The sequence below is a fragment of the Prionailurus bengalensis genome, chromosome A3 (genome assembly GCF_016509475.1).
Source record: "Prionailurus bengalensis isolate Pbe53 chromosome A3, Fcat_Pben_1.1_paternal_pri, whole genome shotgun sequence".
NCBI lineage: Eukaryota > Metazoa > Chordata > Mammalia > Carnivora > Felidae > Prionailurus > Prionailurus bengalensis.
Genome location: NC_057354.1, coordinates 43763703 through 43779502, shown reverse-complemented (window position 1 = coordinate 43779502; position 15800 = coordinate 43763703). Strand labels below are relative to the sequence as shown.

Genomic DNA, 15800 nt, shown 5'->3' with positions numbered 1-15800 from the left:
TGGAGCCTGCTTCAGATTCTGTGTTTCCCTCTCTCTCTGCCCCTCCCCCACTTGTTCATTCATGCTCGCTCTCTCTCTCTCTCTCTCAAAAATAAATAAACATTTTTAAAAATTAAAAAAAAAATCCCATATATAGTACTTCAAATACCGTGGACAAGAAATCCACGAAAGCCCCAAACCAGCTCCTGGTTGTGGTTACTGCTGTCTTTCAGGCTGGAGGCCACAGGCCTTTTCTCCAGGAATCATAACATAAAAAGTGAAAGACACATTACCACCAAACACTATTTCAGCCAGGAATGGGATCCCAACGCAGTGTAAATGTTAAGAATTCTGTGGTTCCTTTGTATTCCACTGTTAATTGACAAGCCAGAAAGAATTTTCCCAAGGATGTTATTTAGCATTAAAAACAAATCCAGGAAACACCCTCTGACAGTAACACAGAGACTTCGCTTCTAGGTACTAAGACCACATCTCCAAGGCCCGTAGAAGCTGGTGTTTAAGTGGGTCACATTTTTCCAGGACTTACAGGAAAATACAACTGGCCACGTGCCTTAGGCTCTGGCTGAGGGCTGCAAAAGGTCCAAGAGTCCTGAATTTATGTATTTATTTTCTTTAGACAATTCCATTTCCCATAGCTTCGTAAAGTAAGCTGGGCTCTGACCTGATTCCTTTCCTTCTTCTTCCCTTGATTGGCCTAATGTCATGCATGATTTATCCAGATCTATCCTGGGTACTAAAATAGGCTTGGAATGAATTCCTGGATGCACTTCTCACCTCACTCAACACCAGAGCCAAGGAAGGGATCCAAGAGGAGAAATGAACAACTTTTTCAGGTCTATTATTCTTAACCTTTCGTGATTCCTCCTCCTGTTTCATTTCATTAAGTTCTATTAAGAAAGACATGAAAGACGCCTAAAAGAAAATTTGGCTGAGCCTACCTGGTATTTTATTCACAGTTCACATCTGGGTGGAAGGCCTACATTTTCTGCTTCTTAAATCTGACGGGTTCTCCCAAAATATCTCTCTCTTGAATAAAACTACATACTTTTGAGGCAATCGAATCTGTCATTAATAGTAATTCTCACTCAGTGAGATGCTAACTTTGAGCAAATCCCAGTAAAACTCCCACTCACTGAATAGGATGACAACTTTACCAACTTAAAGATTCAGAGCCAATATTAACATCTGTTAAAGTTGGGTATTAATGTATTATTCTCTATACTTTTTGCATGTTTGAAACATTTCAAATTTTAAAAATAATAAAAATATCTTGCCTAGAAAATCCACATCCACAAAAAGAAATGTAAACAAGGATGATTTTTGCATCATTACTAACAGCAAAAATTGCCAATAACCTTGTAAGTCCATCAAAGAGAGAACAGCTAAACAAAATACAGCATACTCATATAACAGAATCCTTTCCTGCAGTTAAAATGAATGAACTAGTTGTAGATGTAACAAAATAAATGACATTGCTGATTTGGGAGAAGAAGCATGTCTCAGAACAGTATCATTTAGGTTAAGGACATGCACAAACATGCATGCACATACACATATACATGTATACACAAACACACATACACACACACACACACACAGGATCTAGTCCTAAAGAAACCCAAATTGAGGGACATTTTTCAAAACAACTGGCCTATACTATTCCAAAGAGTCAACGTCAGGAAAGACTGAGCAACTGCTCTAGAATGAAGGAAACTAAAGACATATGACAATTACATGCAACACATGGTTCTAAACCATTATAAAAGACCAGTTATTGGGATAACCGCTCAAAGGTGAGGACTAGATGGTACTGAAATGGCAATGGTAATTTTCTGTTTTTAATGGGTGCTTTGGAGTTTTGTAAGAGATGTCTTTGTTTGCAGGGATGCAAACACCAATGTTTTCAGGGGTGATAGGACATCAGGTCAGCAACTCACTCCCAAATGGTTTAGAAAAAATATCTGTTTTAAGTTGTCTCAAAAGTAAAGCCTTATATTTACTTCACATCATACACAAAAATTAGTCAAAATAAACATTAAGAGCTAAAATTTCAGGGCGCCTGGTGGGGGCTCAGTAGGTTAAGCATTTGACTCTCGATTTCAGCTCAGCTCATGATCTCACCATTTCTGAGTTCATGCCCCGGATCAGGCTCTATGCTGAGAGTGTGGAGCCTGCTTGGGATTCTCTCTCTCCCCCTATCTGCCCTTCCCCAACTTGCGCACGTGCCTGCACACACACTCTTTCTCTCTCCCAAAATATGTAAATAAACTTTAAAAGGAAAAACAAGGCTAAAATTATAAAACTCTTAAAGAAAACATAGGAGAAAGCCTTTATAACCTTCTTATATATTGGATATGACACTAACCGGACAGGGAACAAAAGAAACAACAGATAAAGTGATATTCATCAAAATGTAAAACTTTTATGTATCAAAGGATGCTATCAACAAAGTGAAAACGTAATCTACAGAATGGGAGAAATATTTGCAAATCATGTACCTCATGAAGGGATAATTTCCAGAATAAAGAACTCCTACAAGTCAACAAAATAATTCAAAAATAAACAAAGCACAAATAGATATTTCCTCAAAGAAGATGCACAAATGGCCAATCAGCACAAGAACAGATGCTCAATACCACAAAGCAAAAGGGAAATGCAAATCACGAGGTCCACCTCACACCTACTGAGATGGCTACTATCAAGAAAACAGGAAATAACTAAACACTACTCTTGAAACCAATACTGCACTGTATGTTAACTAACTAGAATTTAAATAAAATTTTGAAAAAAATAAATAAGTGCCGGCAAGGATGTGACGAAATTGGAACCTTGCCCATTGTGAGTGGGATATAAAATGGTGCTGCCACTGCAGAAAATGATAGGACAATTCCTCGAAAAATTAAAGATATTATGATTATGATCCAGCAATTCCACTCCTATGTATACACCCAAAAGAACTAAAAGCAGGAACTCGAACAGATATCTGTACACCTGTATTCACAGCAGCATTACTCTTGACAGCCAAAAAGTGGAAACAACCCATAATCTATCAACTAATGAACAGCTAAACAAAATGTGGCATATACCTACACTGGACTATTATTCAGCCCCAAAAAGGGAGGAAGTTCTGACATATGCTACAACACAGATAAACTCTGAAGATATTATGCTAAGTGACATAAGCCAGTCATAAAACAACAAATATTATAAGGATTCTATTCACGTAAGGTACCTAGAGTATTCACATTCACAGAGACAGAAAGTAGAATACTGGTTACCAGGGGCTGAGGGGCATGGAAAGGAATAGGAAATTAGACTTTAATGGGTAGAATATCAGTTTAGGAAGATGAAAAAATTCTACAGATGGATGTTGCTGATGGCTGCACCATCAACATGAATGTGCTTCATGACACTGAATTGTACACTCAAAAATGGTAATATGGTTAAAATGGCTTTTTTTTAATTTTTGGAAAATATTTTGTTCTTTATACATACTATCACACATTGGTCTACTGTATAATGACTTATATGTCTTACGTTTGTATTTAATGTTACATAACCAGAATTTTCTTTGGCATGAAAAATAATTCTCATATGTTAAACTTATTTAACATTACAATGATATATTTTTTAGTGAATATTATATTTCAAAAGATCCATGTCTTTTTTTGGTTCATGTATAATTAACACACAGTGTTATGTTAGTTTCAGGTGTATAATTAATGATTCATCAATATTCTATACCAGAGAAGTGTATTCCTTTTTCTTTTTTTTTTTTTTAATTTCGATGTAAATTCTAGCTAGTTCACATACAGTGTAATATTGGTTTCAGGAGAATTCAGTGATCCATCACTTACATACAACGCCCAGTACTCATCATAAGTGCCCTCTATAATACCCATCACCTGTATGGCCCATCTCCCACCCACCTCCCTCCATCAAAACTCAGTTTGTTCTCTATTGTTAAGGGTCTCTTATAGTTTGTTTCTCTCTCTTACTTGTTTTCCCCTTTCCCATATCTGTTTTGTTCTTAAATTCCACCTATGAGTGAAATCACATGGTATCTGTCTTTCTCTGACTTATTTCTCTTAGCATAATACACTCTAGTTTCATCTGCATCATTGCAAATGGCAAGATTTCATTCTGTTTGATCATCAAGTGATATTCCATTATATATATATACCACATCTTCTTTATCATCTGTTCATGAGTCAATGGACATTTGGGCTCTTTCCATTAATCTGGGAATTGTTGATAGCACTGCTATAAACACTGGGGTGCATGTGCCCCTTTGAATCAGCATTTTTTTATCCTTTGGGTAAATATCTAGTAATGCAATTTCTGAGTTATCAGGTAGTTCTTTTTTTAATTTTTTGAGGAACCTCCATACTGTTTTCCAGAGTAGCTGCACCAGTTTGCATTCCCACCAGCAGTGCAAAAGTGTTCCCCTTTTTCCGCATCCTCACAAACATCTGTTGTCGCCGGAGTTGTTAATGTTAGTCATTCTGACTGGTGTAATGAGGTGATATCTCATTGTGGATTTGATTTGTATTTCCCTGATGACGAATGATGTTGAGCATCTTTTCATGTGTCTGTTAGCCATCTGGATGTCTTCTTTGGAAGAGTGTCTATTCACGTCTTCTGCCCACTTCTTCACTGGATTATTTGTTTTTTGGGTGTTGAGTTTGGTAAATTCTTTCTAGATTTTGGATACTAACCCTTTATCTCATATGTCATTTGCAAAATATCTTCTCCCATTCCATAGGCTGCCTTATAGTTTTATTGATTATTTCTTTCTCTGTGCAGAAGCTTTTCATCTTGATAAGGTCCCAACAGTTCATTTTGCTTCCATATACTTTATTTCTTCTTAATTTCTTGGCTAATCCTTTCATTCTTTAGTAGGATGTTCTTTAACCTCCATGTTAAAATAGTATGTTTATATTTTACCGCAAATTTTTTTTAATTTAAATTTTAGTTAGTTAGCAGGGGCACCTGGGTGGCTTAGTCAGTTAAGTGTTCAACTCTTGATATTGGTTCAGGTCGTGATTCATGAGATCAAGCCCCATGTCAGGCTCTGCACTGACAGTACAGAGCCTGCTTGGGCTTTTCTCTCTCTCCCTCTCTCTCTGCCCCTCCCCTGCTTGCGCATGCACTCTCTCTCTCTCTCACAATAAATAAACATTTTTTAAAAATATACAATGCAGTATTGGTTTCAGGAGTAGAATTCAGTGATTCATCACTCAAATACAACACCCAGTGCTCATCACAAGTACCCTCCTTAGTACCCATCACCCACCTACCATAATTTTTAAAAAACCTTATGATATACACACTCCCAGAGATACCACATATTTTCTATGAGTATGTGGTAAATGTGGATAAACATATTTTTATGAAGTCTGGAAGAAAAGGTATAAATAGTGCCACCTCTGGAAATGAGAGATTATAGTCAAAATCATTGTTAGTATATCTTAAACTTCTAATTTTTAAAAGGATACTGATTTTACATATTATATATAAGAAATTTTTATATGAAAATGGCATATTATGAGCACAGGAGAAAATTTAAAGACAGGAAAAGAACTTCTATAAAAATAACTTCCTACACAGGAATACTATAAAAACTCACTAGTAACAAAATAACATTTCTATATTGGTGCTTTCCAGTTAATACACTGCTTGCACAAAATTTAAAAAACAATAATAGGAGATTCTTCCCAAGAGAAAATGAAGGGGGCACAAGCACAACATGAAACAGAAAAAAAAGAAAAAAAAAAAAAAAGAATCCACAGAGCATAAGGCCAGATCTAGTCTGGATTTTGAAATGAAATTTTATAGGACTTGTACTCATCCCCTGAGGGTTTCATGACCCAACAATGACACCACCAACAGTTAACAACAGCCTCTGCCCTCCCTGCAGTCAAACAGTGCTGCAATTCCTGAACAGAGCCACTGCTTGGGGGTATTCTGTGGGCATCCTGCTCCTGCCCGAGCAGAGGAGGGCAGAATGGAAACAAGGCCACAAACTTATATCTTTTCACTGCACAGAAATTGAGGCTTCTGGGCTCCACTTTCATGCTTAAAAATAGAAAAAGAAATTGACTTCACATTTTATGGAGAGTAGTCAAAGGAATACATTTAATGTGAAGAATCTTAATAGAAGTGCGATTCTTTTTCATTTTGTATTGACAAAAATAAGTAAGATGGTGGAACAAAGCAGGCAGAAAAGGCGATTATGAAACCCTTGACCTGCTACCAGCAAGCAGTATGCTAGCGTCCACCCGACACAGCAGCCCCCTCCAGCCCTGGACTGCCACTCTACCTCTGGAGCCGCTGCCGCCCTTCTGACAATTACCTCCATAATTTCCAAGATCAATGAATACCAGGAAACATACTTTTCCAAAAATAAATCCTTTTTTTCCTCGACAAGTTCTGAACACTTAGATTTAGAAATTGTCCTGACGACATGAGCATATGTAAATCAAATTCACCATAAATGTTTTTGGGGCTTTTTATGATTTCTTTTTATAATTAAAGTTGTTTGCATTTGGGGAAAAGCTGGCTGATAGTGAAACATGTGGCTTCATGCTGACTTGAAGAAGGGGACCTAAATCCCTGAAACATGCTTTTTCTGTTGTTTGACATCATCAAACAGAGGTTCTGGTTTTATGTCCAGACTGTGCCCCAGGATCACGCAGAACCAGGGGTGAGTATCATACCCCTTGATGTCTAAATGTCTGATCTCATCCTAGAAACTCAAAGAAACTTGTGCCACGGAATCCCCTCACTGTCCTCCACTAGAGGCAGAAATGGGTCTTTCTAGTAGTGAACTGTGGGAGGTTAGACTTTACAGTATGTCCTACTGCTCAAACCCCTGTATAAAAGAAATTCAAACATGAATCATTTATAGAGAAGTCTTACTGTGGAAGGCAGAACACCAGAATGGTCAAAAGCATCCAAAGTACATCCAGACTCTCTCAAGGCCTCTCACCTACCTGTTGCACGAGCTCCTAACTGCTTTCCCCACTGCCCCTTCTCCAGCTACACTACAGTCCAGCTCAGCCACCTTCACAAACACACACAGATAGATACTCTCAAATTCCAACAACCATCTGGCTTACTGCCTTGGCCAAAAGGCCTCGCACCATTAGGCCTGGGTCACAGTTCTGCCCTCACTGTCCTACCCTCTCCCTGACACCCTCCAAGCTCCGGCCACACTGGCCTTTCTTCCACTGATCGCCTCAGAGCTTTGTACCTGCTGCCCCCTCCATCAAGCACATTCTTCTCCCGGGCTTCATGTGCCTGGCTCCCTCTCAGCTCCACCTCCTTCCCTAGCCCTCATACCTAAGGTAGTCCTGACCCCAACAGTATTCTCTATACCTCACCCTGTTTTCTTTATATAATCACAACTTTAAATTATGCTTGTTTTTGTATATTTCTCACTAGAATGCAAGCTCCATGAGGGCACAGCCTCCACGAGGGCACTCTCGGCTCAGTACTGTACTTAATATGCAAGGCCAGCGCAGAGCAGGCACCCTATCAGTATCTGTTACACAGATGGAGGAGTGGGTGGGGTAGGTGAGTGAACAGTTGAATAGGTACATGGATGGATGGACACATGGTGGATAAATAAACAAGCAAACAAACTAACAAATAAATAAGGATGGGTCATTATTTAAAGCATTAACCACTATGCAACCAGTGCCACACCATGCAGTGAGGATTCAAAGGCAGGAAGAGCCTGCTCAGATCAGCCCTGAGGTAAGCATCATGAATGAAGCACTATCTGAAATGGACCTTAAAAGACGGTGGGGGGGACAGCACCAGGTGGAGACAGGGAAGGAGTTCATTTCAAGTGGATGACCAAGAACACAAGCAGGAAAAAAAAAAAAATCAAAAAATAGTAAGCAATCTGCAGGAAACTAATCCTACAATTTAATGTGAAAAGCTTTTACCATGAACTTAACAAGTAATACATCATAAAATATGAACCCCTAACAACGTCCCCTGTGTTTAAAAGTAAATGATTGGGGCGCCTGGGTGGCGCAGTCGGTTAAGCGTCCGACTTCAGCCAGGTCACGATCTCGCGGTCTGTGAGTTCGAGCCCCGCGTCAGGCTCTGGGCTGATGGCTCGGAGCCTGGAGCCTGCTTCCGATTCTGTGTTATCCTCTCTCTCTGCCCCTCCCCCGTTCATGCTCTGTCTCTCTCTGTCCCAAAAATAAATAAACGTTAAAAGTAAATGATTAGCCAACTGCCCACAAAGCCTCAACATTCATGCATTCCATTAAATTGTAATTCTCCCAGCCAAGGCCTGGGTGATGGTCACCCTGGGTTTTTATTCAAGTCCCATGAATAAATCAACCAGTGAGTAAGCCATGCCTCATACCCAAAAAACCTAGAGAACTATATACCGCTTTTCAAACCAAAACTCTTAAGAGGCAAGCTCATCGAGCCACTGGGCAATCCACACATTGGGTGTGCCTTAAGAAAGAAGTTATTCCACCAGCACATGCCTCAGTGGCACTCGGCAGAGAAGCCCATCATCCATCACTAATGTACTGAGCTGTTGTTCTCTATCGGCTTTTCCCTGACACATTTGCAATTGTGTCAAGAAGGCTCTGGGAATATTTTCATCATCGCTGTGTGTACGGAGGGTAGGGGAGTGAGGAACTGAGGGGACACTGATGAATAAAAGCTGCCTCATATGTGACTTCAATAATCAAGCCCAGCCATCTTGCTTCCTGGCAGCTGCAGGAACACAGGTTGTAAAGTATTTTTAGACACTGCAGCTGAGGGGGGTGGCGGGGGGAGGCAGGGTGGTCCAGAGAGACCAATGCCTGGAGCAGATAAAAATGGCAATGTTCAATTTCCTCTGGTCCAGTAGTTCTCAAACATCAGTGTACTTGAAGAACACACAAAGAACTAGTTAAAAACATAAATATGCTACTCTTCTGCCTTCCACATCTAGACATGCCAGGAACTCTGGTTCAGAAAAGGTGGGGGGGGGGGGGGGGGGAACAGGGAGGATGTACCAAGCCTCTGCATTTTAATATGCACCCTGTGCAGCTTGAAGCCCTCAGAAGAACACGACTACCAGCCCGAGTGACTTTGGTGGAAAAAGAGAGTGTGGAATCCCTGCACACAACAGCCCCCAGCCCGCCAGTATCTTCATTTCTTTAGGGCCTTCTGAGAATCTGATGAAAGCCCATTTTTTATTTCTATCTCTTCCACATCATTCTTTTCTCTCCATTAGTAATGCGAATGTTTGAACAAGCCCTTCTACAAAACACCACTGATTTGCCAAACATTTTTCTACAATTATCCAGGACTATGAACCTCCTAATAAATTAGCTAAAAAGCTAAAAATTCCCAATTAAAATCTTGAGTCTGTATAATTAAAGTATTGCTGTTGCTCAAAGTATAAATCCATGGGAGGATAAACTTTACCTCCCCCGCCTTGGGAAAAAGAAAAGCTAATCTTTGGCAGGTCAAGTCAGTAAGGTAAGGAGTTTGTGTTTTTAACACATCCACAAATAACATTAGAAGATTAAGATAACTAAGAATCTTCCCAAAATACATACACAGGAACAAATAAATAAAGCCCTTAAACTTCAAATGCACTAAAACATTACTGCCAAGAGAGTTGTTTAACCTAGTTAAAGATTACAAATGTTTTATGTGTCAAAGACAGAAAAGGAGAGGCTCATAGTTTTTAGTTTACCAGCCATATATACTTTTTTAAAGTAGGCTTCATGCCCAGTGCAGAGCCCAACGTGGGACTTGAACCTGAGCTGAGATCAAGAGTCAAACACTTGGGGCACCTGGATATCCGGCTGTCGGTTGAACATCACAGTTCATGAGCTCAAGCCCCACATCAGGCTCTGTGCTGTCCACATGGAACATGCTTGGGATTCTAACTCTCTGTCTGCCCCTCCCCCATTCACTCTCTCAAAATAAATAAATAAACTTAAAAAAAAAAACAACCCACCTCTTGAAAGAGTCAAACGCTTAACTAACTGAGCCACACAGGCACCCCTACCAGCCATATTTCACTAGGAGGGAACAAACTCAATTTTTGTAATTTCAGTAACACATGTTATGAATATAAGAAGATAAGATGAAGGCCAATCAATCGATCAATCAATGAACCCTCAAGCAGAGACACAGTCATATACCTCTTGGAAAGGCCTTTTTTTTTTTTTTTAAGTTTATTTATTTATCTCGAGAGACAGAGATAGTGAGCAGGGTAGGGGCAGAGAGACAGGGAGAGAGAAAGAAAATCCCAAGCACCCTTCATGCTGTCACTGCAGAGCCCGACACAGGGCTCGATCTGTCGAACCATGAGACCATGACCTGAGCAGAAACCAAGAGTCAGATGCTTAACTGACTGAGCCACCCAGGTGCCCTGGAAAGGCCTCTTCTTAATTCTACGGTGTACCAACGCAGGACAATCATCTATACGGAAACAAATTAAAGACAAAAGCAACCCCTTGCAGCTCCCCAACTAGGAAGAAGCCAGCCTTCTTGGAAACATCTTCAAGGCTCCCAACCTTTCTGTCTGCACGCCCAGGGCAGGGCACCCACACACACATACTGATGGACTCAGTAGAGATTGTGACTGCTGGTGAGCAAAGGGCAGGGCTGAGGGAGGTCAAGAACCCACCCAGCCTCCACACCAAACTCTCTCCCCAGAGGGTTATGCTGCTTTCCTAACTCAGCAAAGTGAGTGTTCACACTGAAAGAAAATCAAGAATGATCTTTGTAGCCCAAGAGATCTGGCAAAGTGCCATCCCTGTCCTGTTGGGAGCCTTCTGTGAGGCAGGTGAAGTCCCAGGACTCTGGGTCACCAGCACGCCCACCATGATACCGTGACAAAGATGAACAACAGCAACAACAAAAACTCTGTAATGAAGAAGCTCTGGCTAAGTTTCTGCTTCTGTTTTAGCAACACTTCTGTATAAACAAAGCAGGACTCTTGTCAACATCTGTTTGATAAATCAATATGACAAAATGAACTAACAACTGGAATAAATGACAGGATCTGGGTACCACTTTGGCAACCAGACTTGGAAGCACACTCCTGTGGCAAGTCAACAAGGTAAGCCTGGTTCAGGTCATGCAAAAATTGAGAGGAAACCAATAGAAACTGGGAACTCAAGCCTTAAAAAAAGAATAAAAAAAGAAAAACCTACATTAAATAAAATTTTTTCTATGAAAACAGACTTACGGACATCAACATAATTCTGTCTTATAGTCAAAATAATTCTCATTAGATTTGAACCTCAAAGTGGAACATGCAGGAATGAAGAGCCCTCCTCCCTGCACCTGCGACAGGCGGTCACCTGTGTCCTAGTCTGTCCGCCATTTCACCTTCTGGCTTCCATAGCATGTACTACTAAAAAGGGTACCTCGTCTCCAGAAGTACCAATAAAAAGTACCAATAAAACCAAATGGAGCTCTTTGCCCCACCCACCTCTCTACCCTACATATTTCTTTCTGATCCCACAGAAGCCATGCATGTCTGAAGCTAGGCATTCCAAGGTTCCCAGGCATGGGGATGGATACTTGTTGATAAAACAAGTCTTTGGAGAAAGTTATATATGAAATGATGGTGATATTCAGACAAGCAGAAAATTAAAAGCGCTGGTACCATTTTTCACTGGCCAACTTTACCCCAGCAATGTGTCAATACACACGTGAGCTAATTCAAAGATGCGTATTTCAAAGTTCATTTTTTTCACCTCCTTCTAGTATTTCAATTAAGTGAGGGTTTCAAGCACACTAAATAAATGAGAATATAAATAATTAATGGCAACACTACAAACTAGGTGGGCTCTGGGCCTCAGGGAAGAACTCCTTAATTACAAAATATACCTTCCCATCTGCTCACATATACATGCAACCCCATCTACATGAGACCCAGGCAAACATCCCCCACTTAAGGGGAAGAGTATTTAATTAAAACAAGAGCAGGAATAACCTTCTACCACCAGGAATGGCTCAGTAGGGGGCTGAAATCTCCCAATATCTAGCCACCCATGGAAGAACTCATGCTCTAGCGATCTTTTCTAGGTAATCATCAGCATGTTCCTACCAGAATCATGTTCTTCCGCAAGAATGCAACAAGGAAAAGAACTTCCGTCTGGTGGTTCTGCTACTGCTTCCATGCCCTGTTCCTTTTGGAAATACCTCTTTCAGAGCCACATAAGGCTCTTCTTCCAACTTCTTCTCACAGTCAGAACATACCGTGGGACCCACACAGCAACTTATAAACGCATGGGGCGTGCTGCCAATGTAACCACAGGAAAGCAGGCAGAAGCTGCAGGGCCCGTTCCAAAAGCAAGCAGAGATCTAGTTAAGGCAGGCAAACCACTAGTCACCTGCACCAGCCCAGGCTTCACTAGCAGTAAGTAGCTGCATCACCCATAGAGCTCTGGCACTCATGGAAATAATCTACCTCTAACTGAAGTGCAAGTTTGGAAACAATAACCAAGAATGCCTCCTCCCCTCAGGGTCCTTAAAGGTCAGTGGAAACCTCCAATCCTCTGGGAGGCCTGCCCAACTTGACTGCAAGAGCAGTGGCATTGGCCTTCTGAGAACCTAGGACATTCGCAGACAGCACAGCTCACCCAGCCCATGACACACCCCGGGCTCAGCTTCCAGGACATGGCAGTGAACAAGAACAAGGGAGCCTGAGTTTTAGGAGTGGGTTAGACAGATAAGGAACAAGGAAACAAGCAGATAATAATAGGAAGCCAAGTGCTATGAAATTAATCATCAGAGCACCGTGAGAGAGTAGCCAGCAGGGGCTTACTTGGGATTGAGGGGGTCAGAGGATCACTTCTGAGGAAGGAGGAGACACTGACATTGAGACAAGAGCCAAAGGTAGCAAAGAGCTCAATCTGTTCTCAGAACAGAGAGGCAGTGACAATAGGTAAAGCATAGGGACTCAGAGGCAGATGGCAGCGGAGCAGGGCAGGCAGAGCCACAGAAGTCTGGGCATTCAGGCCATGGTAAGTGACAGGAGGGAACTTAGATTGTAATCTAAATGCATCTGGAAGGCACTGAAGGGCTTCCAGGAGAAGCATTACATGATAGTCTTGTGACACAGCCTACTCTGCCATATAACTACTCTTCATCCCTCTCTCTGTTATTAACCTTCCAGATTTATATTGCCCTAGATCTACCACCAGGAGCAGGAACTGGGTCACAGCACTTCTTTCTCTCCCTCAAGTACCCAGTACACTCTCGTGTACTAAAATGACACTTGATGCATAAATACACACACACACACACACACACACACACACACTGCACATCTGTTCAGATGGTTTAAAGAGCCTGTATTTAAAAATAGAAAAATAACCATTTCTCTACAATGTATGTAGTTTTCACTACTAGCTGGGTTATACTGAGAAAATAAAACAGAATTAAAAGCTCAGAATAGAAAGTCATACTTACCTATCAGTGAAAAGAATTTGGCTGCAGTATTCCTACCAACACAAAAGCAAACTAGCTATGTGCCCAAAGAGGAACCCCCATCTTACTGAGAATGGAAAGGCAGAGACAAACCATAGGCAAAGGCCGGCATCCACCATCACAACAGCCCTCCATGCCTACTTGCCACCACCTACTGGAGAGTGAAAGACACAGATCTGCGCACTGTTGCAGGGTCTGAGACTCCCAGGCCAGTTAACTAGTAAAACAAATGAAATTGATAGAGCACAATTCATGCGTTTGAAAAGAAAGCTCCTAAAAGACAGCCTCAGAAATAACTAAAATAAAAGACTTTCTGGGGCACCTGGCTGGCTAATCAGTGGAGCATGAGACTCTTGGTCTTAGGATTGTGAGTTCAAGCGGCACATTACATGTAGAGATTACTTAAAAATAAAATATTTGAAAAAGGTGGAAGGGCGTCTGACATTTAGAATGAAAAAAAAAAGCCTGACTGAAAATTTTCTTCAAATAGAGTTAAAGCAGAATAATAAATCAGAACTACAAAACAGCAATCAAACCAAACCAGAGAGAGTAGCCAAAGGCAAGAGGAAAACCAGGAGAGAATGGTGCCCCAGAAAATAAGGTTCAAGACCATGTCCAGGGGCAAGCGGGCCACAGTGGCAAGAGCTGCTGAGTGGTCATGTCATCAGGGCCTGCCAGCCCCGAGTCAGACAATGTGGAGCTCAGGGGGCCTTGGTGGGGGCCTTGGCGGGGGCCTTGGCGGGAGCCTCTGCAGGTTACAGTATACACTGAGCAGGCAGCAAGAAGAAAGGAAATAGAGGCATTTCTCAACTGGAAATACTCAGGAAGGTTTAAAAGCCAAGGGAATCAGATGGATGAGTGAGGGAGACACACTGACTGGACAAGATGACAAAGGGCTTAATGGAGGCTGCTGGGAAGGGAGGAGGTTGGAGAAGGCACCACAGCCCAGACTAGTCTGGCCCCATCCAATGCAGTCCCATGGGGCCTTACATGTAGAAGGGCCCACCCTTGGCTTAATGCTCTGTCACCATCCTGAAATTCTTTATTATTTTTTTTAACAAGGGGTCCCTCCCTTTCATTCTGCAGTAGGCCTCACAAATTACAGAGCTGGTCCTGGCCTAGGAGAGGCACTGGCCTCAGCACTGAGAAGGGCAGTTCTGCCCTTCTTCTCTGTGGCTTCTTTCTCTGTGAAGCAGAAAGACAGCCATCTCCTATGAACAAGCAAGAGAGCAGACAAGGAGGAAAAGGTTAATATTCCATGTAGGGTGAAGAAACTTGGTAGACTTCATCTTAACCCAATGATCAAGGGTAACATCAGCTATACTAAGACAAATCAGTCTCGTACTTCCTTATGATGCACTGAGAAGGGCACATCAGTTTTGTGCTATTTGCTATTCCTGTCAAATACATAACCTCAATGTAAACAGAGAAAGCCCAAATTGAGGAATATTCTACAAAACAGCATACCAGTACTCTTTTTTTTTTTTTAATTTTTTTTGAAACATTTATTTATTTTGGAGACAGAGAGAGACAGAGCATGAACGGGGGAGGGTCAGAGACAGAGGAAGACACAGAATCTGAAGCAGGCTGCAGGCTCTGAGCTGTCAGCACAGAGCCCGACGCGGGGCTCAAACCCACAGACCGCGAGATCATGACCTGAGCCGAAATCAGACGTTTAACCAACTGAGCCACCCAGGCGCCCCTAGCATACCAGTACTCTTAAAAATTGTCAAGGTTATGAAAGACAAGGAAAGGCTAAGGAACTGTCCCAGATTAGAGAAGAGAAATGACAATTAAGTGCAATGTGGCATCACCCTGAAATAGAAAAAGGACATTAGAGGGAAAAAAAACCTAGTGAAATTTAAATAAGGTATGTAGTGTAATTAATGGTATTATATCAATTTTAATCTCAATGTTCAATCAGTGGACATGATTATGTAAGACAGTAAAATTAGTGCAAGCTGGGTAAAGTATACATGGGAAATGTGACACTTTTCTTTACATCTCAAATTATTCCAAAATAAATTTTAAATTTTCACGTAGATTTTTCATTTGTGATTTTCTTTAATGTTATCAGTAATTCCAGGAACCTTGATTATCACCTTTGAAGTCCAGCACTACCACGTCAGACGTGTTCCTGCTTCTCTATCAATCCAAAGAATCAGTAACAAGAAAGAATGGTTATGTTCCCCTTAAAAATTATAACTTTGACCTAAGAAAAAAAGACAACAGCTAAACTATTTTTAAAAAATCACTCATGGGTAAACTGCTTATTTTTTTTTTTAGTTTAAATACACTGAATAAGAATATAAAAATTAAAA

The 15800-nt window shown here is 41.2% G+C and overlaps 1 protein-coding gene across 4 annotated transcripts in view; it reads right to left on the bottom strand.

Moving 5' to 3' along the window:
- The window catches only part of DTD1 (D-aminoacyl-tRNA deacylase 1), a 211408-nt gene that overhangs the window by 162040 nt on the left and 33568 nt on the right, over nucleotides 1-15800 (bottom strand). The window contains exons 6-8 of one of the 4 annotated variants that reach the window (XM_043602973.1): nucleotides 15686-15691; nucleotides 11155-11160; nucleotides 8480-8573 (exon numbers count right to left, since the gene is read on the bottom strand). The exons of the other annotated variants lie outside the window; for them this stretch is intronic. Coding sequence (XP_043458908.1) covers nucleotides 8495-8573; nucleotides 11155-11160; nucleotides 15686-15691 — 91 coding nt within the window. The 3' untranslated portion in view covers nucleotides 8480-8494. Of the gene's footprint in view, nucleotides 1-8479; nucleotides 8574-11154; nucleotides 11161-15685; nucleotides 15692-15800 lie in introns of those variants that run through there. 4 annotated transcript variants of the gene reach the window in all.